At 44.1% G+C, this 19062-nt stretch overlaps 2 protein-coding genes across 2 annotated transcripts; both read left to right on the top strand.

The window, feature by feature from the left end:
- Nucleotides 1–787: 787 nt before the first annotated feature.
- Nucleotides 788–3893, top strand: LOC115035556 (actin, alpha skeletal muscle B). The gene is made up of 7 exons (XM_029493437.1): nucleotides 788–828; nucleotides 1304–1442; nucleotides 1701–2025; nucleotides 2100–2261; nucleotides 2364–2555; nucleotides 3312–3493; nucleotides 3565–3893. The coding sequence occupies exons 2-7, from the start codon at nucleotides 1314–1316 to the stop codon at nucleotides 3706–3708; spliced, it is 1134 nt and encodes a 377-aa protein (XP_029349297.1). The 5' UTR covers nucleotides 788–828; nucleotides 1304–1313; the 3' UTR covers nucleotides 3709–3893.
- Nucleotides 3894–5734: 1841 nt separating this feature from the next.
- Nucleotides 5735–7731, top strand: gjd2b (gap junction protein delta 2b). The gene is made up of 2 exons (XM_029494190.1): nucleotides 5735–5851; nucleotides 6572–7731. Exons 1-2 carry the CDS (start codon nucleotides 5781–5783, stop codon nucleotides 7413–7415), a joined length of 915 nt encoding a protein of 304 aa, XP_029350050.1. The 5' UTR covers nucleotides 5735–5780; the 3' UTR covers nucleotides 7416–7731.
- The last annotated feature ends 11331 nt before the right edge of the window (nucleotides 7732–19062 follow it).

The following is a 19062-nucleotide window of genomic DNA, read 5'->3' on the forward strand; positions in this document are numbered from 1 at the left end:
CATTGATTTTATGGAAATTAAATATATGAGTGCATCTGCAAAAATATCCTCTACTTTGCCATATGGTGAGTCCAGCAGGGCGCTCCGTGTAAATGCTTCGCATGATATTTACTTCAGTAGTCTTGACGGGAGGACACACTTAACAACAAGCTAAAATGGGAATGTTTGGTCTGCAGCAGTGGCTTCCCCCTTCTTTGTTGAAACCAATCTGAAATGTGGGCTTTAGAGTCAAACAGCTGCTGATACCAGCTGTGCCACACAAGTGGTCCCTCCATTTGTTGCTGTCAGGCTACTTGTGCTCCGCCAGTCCGGTCTGATCTGAGAGATTTACAGAAAAACGCACACAAGACAAATGTAATAAACTGAATTATTTATAATAAATGTTAAATAAAAATCTGTGCAAATATATTGCCTGATCAATCAGCAGATGTAGCTTGGGTCAGTTGGCTGCAGTTAATACTACACCAATAAAGGAATAGGTCCATTTTAGAATAGATGGAAATCTGGCATAATCCTTCCTCAGTAATATTGCAGAGCTTTATGAGGAGGGGAAAGATCAAAAGGACCCCTGTCATTGTCCATCTGCCCTCTCCAGTGCCCCCCATACATGGACTGCAGGCACAGATGTCTGCCTGGGAGTCCATTCTCCTTGTCATGCCATTCATGGAGTGGCTGTTGTCAATTGGGCAATGGGCTACCATACATGGAGAAGGGGTCGCACTGCTCAGCCCCATCTCAGTAACACTTCTCCCGGTATAAATTGTCTCGGCTTGACACTCGGGCACCCCTGGTTTACACACTCAAGATCCAGCGCCTGGTGCTGATCTGGTGAGTATCTACAGGGGCTGACTGGAGTAACTAAATAAAGCCGACCAGTGGATTTATCACGAGGCAATGGATACAGGCTTTTAACGGGAATGATAGTCAGTTCCATCTTGACTAACACAATGTCATCATCAACATCAGTTTTTTGAGGCTTACGGATAGTTGCTTTTTGTGAAATACTTAAAAGATGCGGATTTTGCACAGTAAATCCAGAAACTCGTAAAAAAAATGTCTGAAATACTAAACCAGCCCCATAACAAAGCATAACAGCACCAGGATGTAGGAGGGCATCAATCACTGGAAGCTTCAGCTTCAGCTTTAAACCAGAACTTGGACTAACCCGTTTCCTGACTTGTTTGTCCACAAACGTGGACAGACAGTTGTGTCTGTCTAAGAAAAGACCATCCCTTCCATCACCCAGCTCAAGGCAGACAGGGGGATTTCATTACTGGATCTAATTTAGCCGTGCGTGTTATAGAGCTGACGTCATGTGCGACGACGACGAGACTACAGCCCTGGTGTGCGATAACGGCTCCGGCCTGGTGAAGGCTGGCTTCGCCGGCGACGATGCACCTCGCGCCGTGTTCCCCTCCATCGTTGGTCGCCCCCGTCACCAGGTAAGGTCAAGTACACACAGATTGATTAAGAGGATGAGATTCACTCCAAACAAACAAACAAACAAACAAACAAACAAACATCCTACTGCTTGAGATGAAGGGGGAATCACCCGTGCGTAATTACGCACCAAAATTACGCATCTAAATGTCGGAGCAAAAACACTTTAGTTCTGCATGTCACTGTCGCGATGCTGATAAGTGATTATTAGTTGTTGCTCTTCCAACACATCACTAATGACTACATCCTCCTGTTATCAGGGCGTCATGGTTGGCATGGGCCAGAAGGACTCCTACGTCGGCGACGAGGCTCAGAGCAAAAGAGGTATCCTGACCCTGAAGTACCCCATCGAGCACGGCATCATCACCAACTGGGACGACATGGAGAAGATCTGGCACCACACCTTCTACAACGAGCTGAGAGTGGCCCCGGAGGAGCACCCCACCCTGCTGACAGAGGCCCCCCTGAACCCAAAGGCCAACAGGGAGAAGATGACACAGATCATGTTCGAGACCTTCAACGTCCCCGCAATGTACGTGGCCATCCAGGCCGTGCTGTCGCTGTACGCCTCCGGCCGTACCACCGGTAAGAGGGAGTCACCAGACTAGGAAACCATTTTGTTCGTGTTGTGAATTGATTCCTCACAGACTGATCTGCAGGTATCGTCCTGGACTCCGGTGACGGTGTGACCCACAACGTGCCCATCTATGAGGGCTACGCTCTTCCTCACGCCATCATGCGTCTGGATTTGGCCGGCCGTGACCTCACAGATTACCTGATGAAGATCCTGACTGAACGTGGATACTCCTTTGTCACAACCGGTGAGCACCTCCCCAGAAAGTTAAACCACCTCCGCACAATACTTAACAGTGGGCCTGTACACGTTACGCTTAACTCGCTTCGCCGCATTTGAATCCCTCCAGCCGAGCGTGAGATCGTGCGCGACATCAAGGAGAAGCTGTGCTACGTTGCTCTGGACTTTGAGAACGAGATGGGCACCGCGGCCTCCTCCTCCTCCCTGGAGAAGAGCTACGAGCTGCCCGACGGTCAGGTCATCACCATCGGCAATGAGCGCTTCCGGTGCCCCGAGACTCTCTTCCAGCCCTCATTCATCGGTGAGTGAGTACGAGCACACACATCCAGGGACTAATGTCACACAGCGACTACACGTCTGTAAGATGTCCTAAACATTTAGTTATTAAAAATGGCTTCAGGTTTCTGTTATTATTCTGTTAGTGTTTGTATCTGTACACCAAACAATCACGCAATGTAATCAAATCCCATTAAATGTACACAGTTTAGTTTTTTGGTGACACGGTGGAAAATATCTGTACTCACTCAGGAGTCATGTGCAAATTTAAAGACGTTCTCAGCTACTCACACTGATACTGTTTTAGTTCCATTTCAGTGCACCTCGCAGTGAAATGTCACACATTCAAAGTAACTTAAGTCACCGAAGGCTCAAATCCAAAGCATGTTGCAAACATGATGTGCCACTTAATGCATACACAGCACCAGTTAGATGCTTTGAAATTAGATAATCCCAATTCCTCATTTCTGAAAAGCTTTTGATACCTTTCATTTGAAGGCGCCATTCTTTGTTTGTGTTGGCGTTGTTGCTTTTAAGTGTTCTGGAAACTCCCTCTGCTTGTATGTGTTGGAATTGTTGGTCAACGCGTAAGGGCAAAAGAATAAACAGTGAGTGGATTGTTTTCTGGAAAAAGGAGCATCTATTGCTCATATTACACGGCCGGCTGTGAGATTGGGATCATAAACTAGAGGTCAGAGTTCATCCAACTTCCATTCCGGGGAGCTGTCCGCTTCAGCACCTGTTGGCCAGCCGACACTAACTTCAGCTCTCCTCTGAACAGGCATGGAATCAGCAGGCATTCACGAAACAACATACAACAGCATCATGAAGTGCGACATCGACATCCGCAAGGACCTGTACGCCAACAACGTCATGTCCGGCGGCACCACCATGTACCCCGGCATCGCTGACCGCATGCAGAAGGAGATCACCGCTCTGGCCCCCAGCACCATGAAGATCAAGGTAACTTTGGCTCACTGCTGAGCCAGTCCAGCAGCAGAGCGCCACATTACAACATTTGTGCTTGTGTTTAGATCATCGCCCCCCCTGAGAGGAAGTACTCTGTGTGGATCGGCGGCTCCATCCTGGCCTCTCTGTCCACCTTCCAGCAGATGTGGATCAGCAAGCAGGAGTATGATGAGGCCGGCCCCTCCATCGTCCACAGGAAGTGCTTCTAAGTACCAGACTGACACCCCCAACACCCCACCCTCACTCTCTTCTTCACCCTTATTTACTCCTTCTCTGACAAAAACCACATTTGTAGCTCCAAAGCAAGAATTCGTATGTTGTCAAATTCTTTGTTTACACTCAAGTGCAATTTATATGTGGATATATATATATATAGATTTATAAATAAATGAGAATCGGAACTTTCAACTGAATACTTTTGCTTTCCTTTTTGGGGGAGACATAACAAGGAGCTGGTTTAGGAATTACCATGCCCCCTCACAGACACACAAACTCCCCTCCCACCCTACTTTTCCCTCCCTGTCTTTCAAAGCGGCGGGGCTCTGTCCTCTTGTCACGTGATGGAGAAGTAAAGGTTATTAAAGATTTGAATTAGAAAAGATTACAGTGAGCGGGAGGATAAGCCACCTCATGAGAAATTAACCTCGCCAAGTTTCACTGCCTGAAAACACCACTGTCACGTGATCGGTAATCCCCCGTTTCCCAGGTTGGACACAAATATAGACACTGCCTACCTGGAAACCTATTGGATAAATTTAGCTGATACTGATAAAAATAGCACACACCTTATGCTGAAGAGTACACAATGCCAAGTGATTATAAGTTGATAATCAAGTAACAGTTCACAATAATAGTGCTTCACTGTGATTGGCTGGACTGAAGTATTTGGAGGAGCATGAGCATATTTGTTCATATGCGCTGTGGATTCATGATAATGTGGTAGATTTTAGTTCAAAAGGACAATCACATAAATAACTACTACTTCAAAGGGTGTAAAGCCACACAGTCTAAAATTAGTGTTACACACAATGCAACGCAACAAGTTCACCAAATCTCAGCAATACGTAGGGCGGGGTCACACATTTCTATTTTTAAACCTCCACACAGACAAAGAGAGAGAGAGAGAGAGAGACAGGAAGACAGACAGACAGAGAGATAGAGAGAGAGAGAGAGACAGGAAGGCAGGCAGACAGACACAGACAGACAGACAGACAGACAGACAGACAGACGGAAAGACAGGAAGGCACACAGGTAGGCAGACAGACAGAGAGAGGGACAGGAAGGCAGACAGACAGACAGGCAGACAAGCAGGCTGCCTTGTAAAGCGATTAACAACTGGGATGGCACTTTCACTCTGTCGCTGCGTCCAGAGCACCATCTTTGCTCCAAGTGGACACAGCAGCTCCACCAGCCGGGCCAGCAGTCCCGGCGTGGTGAGGGACACCTCTGGGCATCCAAGAAAAAGGGGAGGTCAGCTCCTTTTATAAAGCCGCATTAGGCCACAGGACAATGAGTTTGGTTCAACAATAATGCTGCAGAAGACACACCTCTGTGTACATCTCCACATTTCACCCTGACCCAGGTGGCCAGGTGCACATGTGCTCGTCAAGCTCAGTGAGTTGAGCAGCAGTTCAACATAGTCAAAGGTCTGGGGGTCTCTCACGTGGAGCCAACCATGTCAACATGTATAAAGTGAAAGTGGACACGACTGTCCACAGGAGTGTCCACACGAATGGCGCATGCTTACATACAAAACTGACATTTTGGAACCCAGAAGCTCTGGTGCTCCTGGCCCCGCTCCACCGACCTGTCTGCGCTTACGTGACGCATGGGAGGGGGCAGACTACTTAAAGGCGGATTAACGCTGGCAAGACATTAAATCCAACCTCCCTCCATCCAGACGCAGCGCGCAGCCCATCAACCTGATCTGAAGATCGAAAATAGGAGGGCTTACAGCAATCAGCCCTGCAGACTCCCATGACAAGGAAAAGTGTGGAAACGTCGTGGGAGCGCTCGGCACACACAGCAGGACGTTCACTGGCGTTGCGCGCTCAGCACATAACCCGGCAGATAGCGCGCAGAGAGACAGAGAGAAGCGGGGACGGCAGCAGCATCCCCCCCGATGGATGCAATTTTTCTTTTTTAGCTAAAATCGGAAGCTGTGGAGACTGAAACCAACAAGAAACCGAGAGAAGCTTGAAGGGGAATAACGCGGTTTTTTCTTTTTTTTGGAGGGATTTGAGAGTGCTGTTGTGCCCTCGTCTTCTCCGGATGCTCAGAAATGGGGGAATGGACTATACTAGAGAGGCTCCTGGAGGCTGCTGTCCAGCAGCACTCTACTATGATAGGAAGGTAAGATGATCAACAAAAACCAAGAACAACCGAAGAATCGCAGCAGCCTCCAGGATCGTCTTTAGCATGGTCCCCAGTCCCCCGTTTCTGTCTTGTGCCTCGAGGATCTTCTCTAGCATTGTGCCCAGTCCTTCGTCCTTCGTGTCTGTGTTGTGGATTTTTTCTGTCTTGTGCCAACATAGATCCTTCTTTTTTGTCTTCCTCTTCCTAAACGAGACGTCTGAGTAAAAAAGAAAAAGAAAAAAAAAAATCAATTGGCAGCTGTCTTTTTCAGAAGCCGGGATGGTTCTGCAAAGTCCAAACACCCTAAACTAAACACAGAAACATCGTTTGTCATTTCATGTATTCATTCATCCACTTAATCCATTTTAACGTGCGTTGGTGAGTTTGAGTGGTGGTGGTTGTGCATATTTGGGCGGTGAGAGTCGGCGCTTATCACCTCTTTCCATTAACAATGCTCACACAGGTACACAGCCAAAGCAACATGCCATTTTCAACCATCCAACCTCTAAACACACACTCACATGTAAGCAGCAGCAGCAGCACATAGCATCCACAGGAGCGTCTCGGTTCAGGACTGGACAGCTCCCTAAAACCCGACACACCACAATCGGCTCCTGAGCGCCGGAGCCACAACCCAACCACATCTGGTGTCACTTAACACACACATATTTACACTTATTTTCACATTGTTTGTTTTGTGTGCTTTGCTTTTTTTAGGATCCTACTAACAGTGGTGGTCATCTTCCGGATTCTAATCGTAGCAATAGTTGGAGAGACTGTCTATGATGACGAGCAGACCATGTTTGTTTGTAACACCTTACAACCGGGCTGCAACCAGGCATGCTACGACAAGGCATTTCCCATTTCACACATTAGATATTGGGTTTTTCAGATCATCATGGTGTGCACCCCGAGTCTCTGTTTTATCACATACTCGGTGCATCAGTCGGCCAAGCAGAAGGAGCGGCGCTACTCGACCGTCTATCTGACACTAGACAAGGATCAAGATTCTCTGAAGCGAGACGAGAGCAAAAAGATAAAGAACACCATTGTGAACGGAGTACTGCAAAACACGGAGAACTCCACCAAAGAAGCCGAGCCAGACTGTTTGGAAGTCAAAGAGATCCCTAATTCGGCCATGAGAACTACAAAGTCCAAAATGCGGCGGCAGGAGGGCATCTCCAGGTTTTACATCATCCAGGTGGTTTTCAGAAACGCGCTGGAGATTGGCTTTTTGGTGGGCCAGTATTTCTTGTACGGATTCAACGTCCCGTCGGTGTACGAGTGCGACCGCTACCCCTGCATCAAAGATGTCGAGTGCTACGTCTCCAGGCCGACGGAGAAGACCGTGTTCCTGGTCTTCATGTTCGCGGTGAGCGGCTTTTGCGTCGTACTGAACCTGGCCGAACTCAATCACTTGGGCTGGAGGAAAATCAAAACGGCCGTGCGAGGCGTGCAGGCTCGGCGGAAGTCCATTTATGAGATCCGAAATAAGGACTTACCCAGGATGAGTGTGCCCAATTTCGGCCGCACTCAGTCAAGTGACTCTGCTTATGTGTAGCACGCGATGGTTGATGGTGATGGTGGAGGAGGAAGGTGGGGAAACGTGTAAAAAACAGCAACTACAACAACAACAACAACAACAAAAACCAACAACAAAAAACAAAACAAAACATCAAAAACTACGATGGACATGATGGAGAACTCCGCACGCCTGAATCCGCGTCATGACTTCAAAGAGTGGGCAGATTTTTTTTTTTTTTGTTTGTTTGTTTGTTTGTTTGTTTGTCTTTTAAGGACTTCATGGCAAGCGTGGACTCCACGTTTGTTTACTTATTTATTATTGCACTGATGCAACTTTTTAGTAACGTTTATACTCTGTAAGATGCTATATGGAGACCATGTTAACGTGTTCACATATTTACTCTTTGTGTGGGCTGTTCTGCTGTACTTGAAGAGAGTAAATGCAAAACAAAACAAACAACAACGACAACAACAACAACAAAAAAAAAATTGCACTAAGAGGTGAACACTGGAGAGCCTGACCTTATATCCGAAATGTCCTACTGGCCTGACGGTGTTTGGAAGACATTTATGTTCCACCTGTTGTGTTTTTATTTTATTTATTTTTTCTTATTTTGGCACCATACACAGCGATTAAACGGACAGAAGCTACCATCCAGATTTATATATGCATAGATATATAAATCCCTGCCGACTATGGTTCAGCCTAGTTGGAAAAACATCAGCGTAATTCATGTTTTTCTTCCGTCTATTCATTTCTTTTATGTATTTTTGTTGCCTGTGTTGCACCACTGACCTTAACATATGTAACCATTCCATTGCTTTATAGCTGACTTGCAAAACAGTATCTGGTGAATTTGCTGCAAACGCTAACGTCTGTGACTTCCTTAATTTCTAACACACCAAAGCGCCCACTGCTTTTATTTGTGAAGTGTTTTCTTGCTTTTGTGTAATCAAGTGCCATACTTGTATATAAACATAATATATATGTATACATATAAATATATAGATATATAATAATCATCATGGAAGCTGACTCCCTGCTTGGATTATGCTAAATGCCACCCAATTTTTTTATTTGCTTTAAATGTATTTGTTGTGATTTAAATGACAAAAAAACAATAATAATAATAATAAGATATACAGTTTTCTGTTTTATTTTGCAAATGACTGAAAAAAGAAATGAAGTGCTAGTCTTTTTTTTTTATAAGCAAAGAAGGAAATGTCCCCAATCAAAGCTGATCAAAACTGAGAAATAGCACAAATTGACATTTTTATCAGTGAATGGGCGATAGAAAATCTGCTCTGGTGCTACAGTTTTTCATAGAATGGTTTTAAATGTAACCGAAACAGATCAGAAAAAAAAATAAACATCCTTTTTTTTTTCTGTGGAAAATAAAAGTGGGATTCGTGTACACCAGAAATGTGTGAGGTGCAGTACTTTGCGTCTGCGACTACAGCTTGTGTTGACCAAGCCATCGCACAGATATGCATAGATTGAGTGGAAGTTTTGCCTTGGTGCAGTGAAGACATTAGCCACACCCACTCTGGCTTCTAAAAAAACCTACTGCAGAACACACCTTGAGATCTCATCACTCTGCAATCTGCAATACTGATCCTGCTTCCTTAAGACACATCAGTACTTGTGCTCTAAAACAGAGCAGTCTAAAGGAACTTTCAGCTTATATGGCTTGCATTAAATCAGACATGTTATTCATCTGAAGGGTCACACTTCAGACTTTCCTCAGACTTTCTGCAGGGAAAAAAAGCAGATCACGGTTCTGAATACTAAGGCAGCTGCCCTTTCTCGTGCCCTGCACATCCTTCTTCGCGCATTTGAGAAATGATGACAGAATGCAGTTCCAATTGAGGGCAAGGCTGTGTACTTCTCTTGAAGGTCAAAATGAAAACAAAAGATGGGGAGAGGAAAAAAAGAGAAGGTGAGAGGAGATGAAGGAGAGAGTGAGAGCAGAGAGAGACAGGCGTGAGCCAGTGAGGAAGGAATAAAGACAGAGAGAGTTAAAGATGAGATATTTTCAGCTGACTGTACCAGGTGATCAGGAGAAATGGCTGGTGTCTTTGCGATTCCCCTGCCAGGATGACTCTGCAAAGCCGGGAGGAATCGAACTCGCAGAGGCACTGGCACGTCCATCTCCAACTCAGCGGGGACCAAAGATTTCTCCCCAAGTCTAAAGAAGGACCGTTTTATAACCCGGCTCTGATGCAGTGCAGTGGATGCCTTCATGCACCTTTGTCTCCCTCCTTTTTTTGGGGATTCAGTGGCTCCAAATCCAAAATATAATTGTGGTTCAATATTCTCTTCAAAGCCTCACAGGAATTAGGGAAATGTAGAAATCGACTTTTCCAAATAAGAAAAAGAAAAGGAGTGAAACCTTTGACGTATCTACTGTACATTTACAGTACAGCGTTGGTAGTTTTATTTTAACCTGGTTTCAAACGGCAGCAAAATGGCAAAATTATTGGGGTGTGTTCCAATGCAATTATGCATGCTGTCATGCATCAACATCGTGTGAGCGTTGCTCAGCAGACAGCACTCTGCACCTATGTGTCTGCATTTTTTGTAGTCGTGACGGCCAGGTTACAGGCTGTATAGGGAGCATTTGGCTGGCAGAATGATAAATACTAGTGGCGATTCAACTTGGTTTCAGAATTGCAAATTTACTTTTATAGTGATTAAGTAATCTCAAGGACGTGTGCATTCATCAACTGGCCTCCTGACAACTGCAGCACAACACACCAAGGCTGCAAGCAAGCTATTTTAAGACTGCAAGGCAAACACTGCAGGAACACTTCCAATTTCAAGTGATTCAAGGTGCTCAGGGTGAAGGCAAGGAATTTTAGGGCCATAATTCCACCCCTTTAATGCAACTAATCAACAAAGAGACGCCCTGACACTGAAGGAGAGGTCTTCTCCCTGGGCGTGTACTCTGTGGGCCTCTTCAACATAACACTATCCGCCGTCATTCACAGTGGAGAAGTCTTACGCCGCACACAGTCACTGGTAGTGTTTGAAATGTTTTTACGAAACTCCCCACTTCCTTAAACCCAGAAAAAAAAAAGTGGAAAAATGATTGTAAACCAATATTACACAATAAACCCAGAGAGAGAACATGAATCTGATTTTCATGTAGGTAAAGACAAATGCCTTCAATTTGATTTTAATTCCATTCTAATATAATGATCTTGGTTTGGTTGCTCCAGTTGATGGATTATTAAAGTCACCAGTATCAGCTAAGGACATTTATAATGGGTCTAAATGTAATTTGTGCAGACTCGACATTGCTGAGTTAAAATGGTGTTTTGCATAAAATCATTTTCTTAGGCCACAGTTTGGAAAGAGTTTGTCTGAAAATACTAGATCTGGGAAACATTTCACCCTTTGCGAAGTTAGGTTGTAGCAGGGAATGAGGAACGCTACCACAGAAAGGTCCATGTAATCCATTTTATGTGCAAAACTGTAGATTAAACTATTTTTCTTTTTAAAAAAAAAAAAAAAACGTTGATATGAGAGCAGGCAAATTGATGACGCCATTTGCTTTTTGTGGTTTTTAGTAAAGACTTATTTTTATTTAGATTTTATACTGTAATGTCTTTAAATCAGGAAGTATGGTATCACATATTTCCCTCCACAATCATTAAGCTGGAGGCCTGAGTTCAGAAAGGTTCAGAAAAAGATCCATTAATTCACGGGGACCGCTCGTGAGACGGACAAAAAAGAAGGCCGCGTTTAGTGGTTTGGATTTGCAGATATGATATACCCTGAGTTTGTTTTTATTTGAGGGACAAGGCCAGACTGGCACATGGTGAGTGATGGTGCTGTAGCACTGACATTTTTATTAAAAGTCATGGCAGCCACGCTACATCATAGTGACAACTCCCTTGAATGAAACGTTGGATGAGGACAGTTGACGCCAAAAACGAAATCCAAAACACAACCCAATCAATCACTTTGAAAGAAAAATGTTGAAACTTTTAATCTGATATAGCAGCGCTTCATGGATTTGTCGATCACGTCCACACATCATATGTGTGTAGATATTGTTCAAATAGAAGGGGAAATTCCCACAATGCACCACTCTATCTTCTTGCAGTGTGTCTGCTGTGTGGTCTCTCAGGGAATATTAAACACTTCACCCCAACTTTCACCTGAGAATAAACCCCTCAAAAAAAGCACATCCTCAGAATTTCTCCTCTTTTACAGATCTAAGAAGAAAAGTCTGGCTCCAGGGGCACGCTGCTTTAAATCTGCCTTTTGCACCGATTACTGCATGAAAAAGGGAGAGCAAGCAGTCGAAAAACAGCGAATGCGGGTCTTTTTGATGCACTCAGCCAGAAGCAATGAAATTAGCCTGGTTACCGCAGCAGACATGCACGGCCTAACATGGCATGGGCAGATATGGCAGACATTGAAACAAAACCCACTTGATGTTTGCACCCAGTGAGGGTGGAAGCAGCAAACACAATTTCACAGTGTAACCAAGTTTCTAACTTTCTGTGCGTCTCTAACTACGATAGCTTCACCCGACTACTCTCCTGCTCAGAGAAGCTCTGTGACCTGTGCTTCGGGTGCTCCGTCTTTCAACTTCCCCACGTTGATGAAATCTTCACAATACAAGGACAAAAGGACAGAAAGAATTTGACACAGTCTGCCCTGAGGGATTTGGCTGGCTGGTTTGGTTGGTGGCGAGACAATATTGGTCCATACAAAAGGATTTGGTTGCAAATAAGCACCGCTGGCACTGACAGAATATACCTGACAGACCTGACAGCAGATTAAATTCTCATCCATTTTTTAATGTGACCCCAGGATTAAGAACATTAGCGGATTATACATAGATTTGTCAGCCAGAGGTTCATTGTGGGACAGCCAGCACCTGTGTGAGGACACAATGCACCCAAACCCAAAAAATGGATGTAGTTCTCCCCTCTTGATTCAGGTAGCTGAGCTTAAGATGGCGCGCTAGTCGAGATGACGTTATTAAAATGCAATAAAAATAGATCAGATAACACAGTTATTTATCGTTAAAGTCAGCATTTTCCACCCACTTTGTTTTCATTTCTTTCATTTTTGTTTACAAGATGCACGTCTGCTGTGAAGTATGAGATGCCCCAGCTTTTCGCCATATTGCATCAACAGTTAAGCAGTTTGTGAGAAATGCAAAGCAGACACTGCAGCGAAAACAAACTATTTCCTGCATTTGACATCTGTAATTTCCCTCCAGGTGACGGCTCATTCTGACTGCATTTGCTTGTTCTAACTTTCCACACCCACTCGCCTCCTCCACACTCCCTAATAGCTTGTACCACACACAGCCCATCGACCCTGATAAATGTTTAGGTTCTGCACCATTACACAGTCAATAAAAATCAGAGGCTGGCAAGTCTTAATCGGACACAGAAGCGTTCACCAGCCAACTGGGTTTGTACTGATATCGGAGGCACAGAATAGAAGAACAGAGTGCTTGGGAAGATGGGAAAGAAAGAGGCAGTGGTATAGAAATCTTCATTTACAACAACCCACACTGCAATGCAATCACACAGAGATGAATATGAATCAGTACAGCTGGCACACGGGAATAGGAGACAACGCATATTTCGTGAGATTACCCTTTAAGTTGATGAGGAAGCTGCTGCTATGAGAAAAAAAGAATGAAAGAAATGCATTTCTATCACTATTTTGAAGATGAATTGAAATATTTCTTAATCCCACTGGAAGTGTGAGATTACACAATGTGGTTTTGGCCTCACTGATTCTGCCGCTGCTTGGTTTGCCCGACCTCACTGTGGTGTACCTTTGCACTCTGTGTGAACCGCACATTACTGTCACATTTTCTCTGTGTACGTCTGTAGCCCCTTCTTTCCTTCCCTCCCTTCTTTCCTTGGCCTCTCGCCACTGAATCTACCTCCCTTTTTCCTGCCCCCTTCTTCAGTCCTGTCAGTTTCATTACCGCTCTCTCTCCACCTCTGTTTTCTCCGTTCCTTAGCTCTCCCACTCCTTCACCCATCCCCCCACTCTAATGTAATGCCAGTTTGCCATGAATAACATGGATGTCATATTGCTGAGCTCCAAAGAAAGGTATGAGATCACAGCTTTAAAGTCATTCACTAAAGGAACGCTTGGGTGTTGATGCGAAGCTGAGAAATGATATAACTTGTGTGTGAACCATGACAAAACAGATCCACCTGAGAAAACTCAATATGTTATTCATTCTCCTCATCTGGTCAACGACACACTACAGGCAGTATTTGGAGAATGGCAGAAGGACAGACACAACGCAGTCAGTCCCCACTGCATTCCTGTTTCATCATGCTCTCTTCAACAAATCAAATGCTAATCATTCTAATCTACATATTTATTTTGGAGTCAAACTTAGTTAAGACATTTAGTGACTGTTTTGATAGAAAGTACAGTTTTGACATTTTGGTTTTACATCAAAAAGCGGAACACAAAAACTACCACAAAGTTGAACTAAAGACAGTCAGGTGATTGGATCACAGCAGGCGCAACACTGATCAACATGTCGATGCTCGGCTCCATGACTAATTATTACTGCATCATGACATCACCACTGGTCAAAATGCAGTCGCCCAACTATACACCCATTAACATGTTTTTAGCTGTTTTACTGTGTTCGTCACGCTTCTTGAATCCCATTTCAAAAGTCTTGTAGAAGAAGAGTTTGAGAGCCGGTTTCTGTAAAATTCCTAAATAAAAATGTTTCTTCTTGTTCAGTTCCTAAATGTATGTCATTTAAGGAGTGCTGTCATTAATGACACTTCTCTTAGTTGGAACAGAATATCTCACCGATCTCAGGACCAAAACATGGCAATATGACTCCGAAGCATCCAAACAGATATGCAATTTATTTGTTTAAATCATTCAAGACAAGCCTTTCATCTTATACTCGGCGTGTGTGCCAGCTCTTGAGACAGCTGAGGGATGACTCAAAAGTTTAAACCCATCATATACTCATCATAAAAACTCACAGAGATCAGCATCCTACATCTGCCTGCTACCCTTAAAACTTTAAATTGAAGCCTCTGATCTCTGTGTGTCTTGATGATATAATGCAAATGGTAGTGCAGTTGCCTGTCAGCTAAGAACCACAAATACTCCCAATAGTGTGTCACATTTCGGCATTTGCCCAAGATAACCTATGATAAGATGCACGCACATCAACACAAACTCATACGCTACACCCACATTTCCCATAAGCCTTCATGTGCACATGCTAAGCTGCTGCTGAGTGTTTCAAACGAAAACAAGGCTGCTGGGAGATTTGTGTAGAAACGTATGCTGCTTTTGGTGTTGCTAAGGCGTTAATTAGACTGAGAAATCTCGTGTTAGACCCTCCTTCCAAGCCGTCCAGTTACACACACAGACACACAAAGAAAACCTCCCCCCACGCACCAAAAATTGTAAATGCGTGTGCCAGAAGATGTCTTAGCTGTAAGCCACTTGAAATGTGTGCATGAAATTCCGGTCGATCAGAAGAGATCAATCGTAATCTGACTGTCATAATTTTCTCTGATGATGATGGTGTAAATTTGCCAGTTGTTGCACAGCTGCCAGGCTTTGGCGTGCAGCAAGTGTTGATTGTGCTAATGATTCTCTGCTTTCTCATGCCAACTTGCCTTTAGAGCCAAAGGTAGCACCGCCACGAATTCCTATCATAGTTCACAAGCTGGATTTGCATGTTGCAAGATAAAAAAAAAATTAATTGGGAGTCAAATCAAAAAGACAAGATGTGAATATTACATAATAATAACTCTTGTCAACACTTTTAAGCAACTGGTTCCAAGAAACATTGAATTGACATGACAATAAACCACACCAATTTGACCACCATTAGAGGAGTTGCAAAGATACAGTCAGGTCAAGAATCATTACAGGGATCATAGGACCAATGGGGACCTCCACGGGGCCAAGGAGGGCAAGGAAGGTACTGCAGATTCAGGGTGCTGATGCAGTAAAATCCTTAAAGAAATGGCTTAATGGTATTCTGGGATCAATACACCAGCAGCAAACGGATGGACTCAGCTGATTTCTTTTCACTCGGTCTGCCTGTCTTTACTGGTAATTCTGTCTTAAACCTCTGTCAGTGGGCCGAAACAAGGAAATTTCTGTCCACAACAACTTCAATCAGAAAATACCAAAGGCAGAATTACACAGGTCACTCTTAATGTTTAGGTGTCACCAGGTCACCTTGGTACTCAGAGTTGAATCTGGGCAGCTGTATGATAGTTGATGTGAGAACGATAGAAAACACAGTTCAGCCCTCTCTAGAAATTCTACATTGAAAATCTGAAAAACAAAGAAGAAAAATCTGCTATATATACACTTCATGACACAAATGGCTTACCCTGAAAAGGAGCTGATTGATTTTTATTTCTCTGAGATTTGCCCATGTTAAGGAGCAATCATCAACACATGGATATGTTCTTTTATTGTTATCATGCATCCACTTAAGTATGCATGATGTCAGTATCCACTCTGTGTGTGTGTGTGTGGGCAACATTTTCATATAGCAGTTTCTGCCCACACAACTGCCTCTTATGGACATCTTGCAGCCTTGACATTCTATTTCCCCAAAATGCCCGTTCATGCATTCTGTAGTTGTGTCGTCTTCGTACACTCAATTAGGGCTGCTTTGTAAATATGGATGTGAAAGCGCAAAGACCAGTATCAAAGAGTTCGGTGCATGTAGGAATATGAAATCTTTAGACATTCATTCATGCTGACACACTAGCATAAAAAAATTTAATAAAATAAAGATACTTGTGGCAACTGGTATATATTTAAATCAATCCGTACTGAATTGCACAGCTAATTCACACTGACTGTATGACACCATCATCCAATAAACATTAGGCAATCACATGACCTAACGCCAGCTTCATTTAGTAGTACTGCTGTTATTTCTGCATCATGTCTCCGTACGTTCAGTGGCGAGTTAATTCGTCAAAACTAACGCAGCCCAATGCAACACTGCAGCAACGAAGCCGAACAAGAGGGAGGTTATCATGCTCAGGTTTGATTGAAACTGTCATACAGAGGCGTTGATCCAAGCGAGGCTGCAGTTTGAAGTGCTGATGAACAGCATGTGATGTAGTGACAGGTGTATCTGGAATCTATTTATATTAATGGATACATTCGGCTCAGTAATAGAAACGTTCCTTTGTGCTACACAACCTGTAAAATGACCATTTATTGAAACGCCTACAGCTTCTCTCACCAAAAAAACAAACATTATAACCTTCATGAGGGTAAGATGCTTTAGACTGTGTTTCTGGGAGCTCAGTGTACCCGGTTAATTCTCATTTCATCATGACAAATAATGCATTATTCGTACATTTGTATCGATACATGTAGATGTATGTGTGATTGCACTTTATTTTAATGCATGAAAGCCCGACCATATTGCGTGTTTTTATTTAATATGACAACCAAACATGCAAGCCTCGTAAAAGTCTAAGTTGTGTTGGGATGTTTCTTTCTCTCTATTATTTCCTTGTCTTCTGTCCACTGGCACGTAAGAACTGCGTGGTGCGGTGCGTCTCCAGTGAGAGCAGCGCTGGCTCAGACTGGTCTGGGAGCTCTCCCATGGCCTTAGGAGGCACAACTGGAGACAAGCTGGTCTCCCTCCAAACAGAGCGAGCAGCTGTCCCCCATAGTCTTCCCCTGCAGCGCATCACGCTGGAGAATGGGAATGTCCTCTGTGCAGAAGCTCTGCTCTTGTGCAAGCCGTGATGCAAACAAAGCAGTGTCCAGAGTTGCTCTCTCAAACTTACATTAACGCAAAAACCCACACGCACACTCACAGGCATAGTGACCGGGCACCAGGCCATCATGGACAGAACATTGTGTACTCGTGTTGGTATATAGAACCATAGAATCTCCTCATGAATATCAAGCGCTGGTTTGCAGTTTGCCAAGGCATTACTGGGACCGCAGTAGAAGCTTTTTAAACAGCCAGCAGGCATACAAACCTAAAACATCTTGATTAAATCATATTTTATATAGTAATCTGTTCTGCCTGGGTGAAAAATTTTCAGTGCAAACACGTACCAGAAACTTTAGTGAATTAAGTTAGATTTCCTTTACTGATTAGAATTGAAATCTCAATGCAGATGTCTACATTAAATTAAGCACCAATTGTGTCTTCAATCATCGATCATGAGTTTAAGTTTAACACTCAGCTACATCAGCAGCGTTTAGGTGCGCTTGTTTCAAATCAGATTGGCAGGGTGGTCTCCCTGGTTCAGGAGGTAAGAAGAGTAAGAATGGTAAGATGCTGATTATTTATAACAACAACAACAACAACAACAACAACAAAAATCTGGTGCAGTGAAACAACAAGAGTCCTGACGGGTCTGTTTTGATCCTGCAGCACCTTGCATTCATTTCTATTTCTCTCCTGCAGCTCCCATTCTCCCTTTTCACCAGGAACTTAACCACACAGCATATTAGTGCTGGCCATTACTCCATGATTGTCCGCAGACACTCAACAAGTACACCACATACTGGGTGCAGCAGGCCGTTGATTGTCAACGCCAAACAAACCGCTAGTCCGTGAGAATCACAGGAGACACCCACCGAATTCCCTCTAAATCCCACCAAACAGCAGATTCATGCGACAGTCAAACCTTCCGCTGCCATTTCACTCCGCAGCAATGCCACACTGGAAAAATGATACTGTCTGCATTTCAGAGACAGGAGCCATCAATTGTGCTGTGTGTTATGTACAGTATATCATCTCAGCTAAAGGCATGGTGTGCGTGTGTGTGTGTGTGAGTGCAAGGAAGGGGGGTTTGGAATTGGTTATCACTCAAAGCTGCCTATCTGCCCCCCCCCTCCCTCTGTCTCTCTCCTCCTCCTCTCACTGTTTGATTGCCTGGGCATGAGGGAAGGTTTTAATTATGTTTTCTTTTATTCAAACGATTAATCCTGGAGCACAGTGCACCAGGGTTCCCCCCTCGGGAGACATCACACATCTGGCAAAAACTGTCCTATTATCATGGCTCGCTCTCTCTGGGTTACTGGAACTCACACAATACACACAACCGCACATAAAGAGTGAAATTTTTGTGGAGTGTATTTGTTTAATGATTATGCTAACTGGCTAACCTGCTCCCACCATGCTCAATGACAACAGCTTTCTTGATTTAGCGTTTGTTATAGAATCTGGCCGTCCACATCGCCGAAATAGAGTGTGAAATTTCTGCTCAAACATTCATGAGGGCAGACCTGTATTACATCATCCCGGCACCTCTTCATGCGTGCTGTGGGTCAGAACAAAGCCAAGGAAATGTGAGGGAAGTGAAATGGGAGACAAAACCTGGCCCTCAGTGAGACAAAAGAAAAAGAAAGAATTAGACATACGGATAGAAGGCAAGAAGGAGAAAGAAGCAGAGTAAAGGGAAAGTCGGATGAAGTCACATGCGTGTTTATCTTAGACTGCTGTCTCCTCCAGCCAGCCAGACATGACTTCACCACAGCTTCCTTGTTTGCAGATATGACCTCACTCATGCAGACAGAGCCTATGCCATCCAGCATTAGCTAGAAGCAGCCATACACTCGAATGCAAGTTGCTCTGCTCCTCTGCGGTAACCTGCAGCAGTCCTACAAGCTGTTGCCACACTTAAATCATGCAGTCCAACAC

Source organism: Echeneis naucrates, chromosome 22, assembly GCF_900963305.1.
Source record: "Echeneis naucrates chromosome 22, fEcheNa1.1, whole genome shotgun sequence".
Classification (NCBI taxonomy): Eukaryota; Metazoa; Chordata; class Actinopteri; order Carangiformes; family Echeneidae; genus Echeneis; species Echeneis naucrates.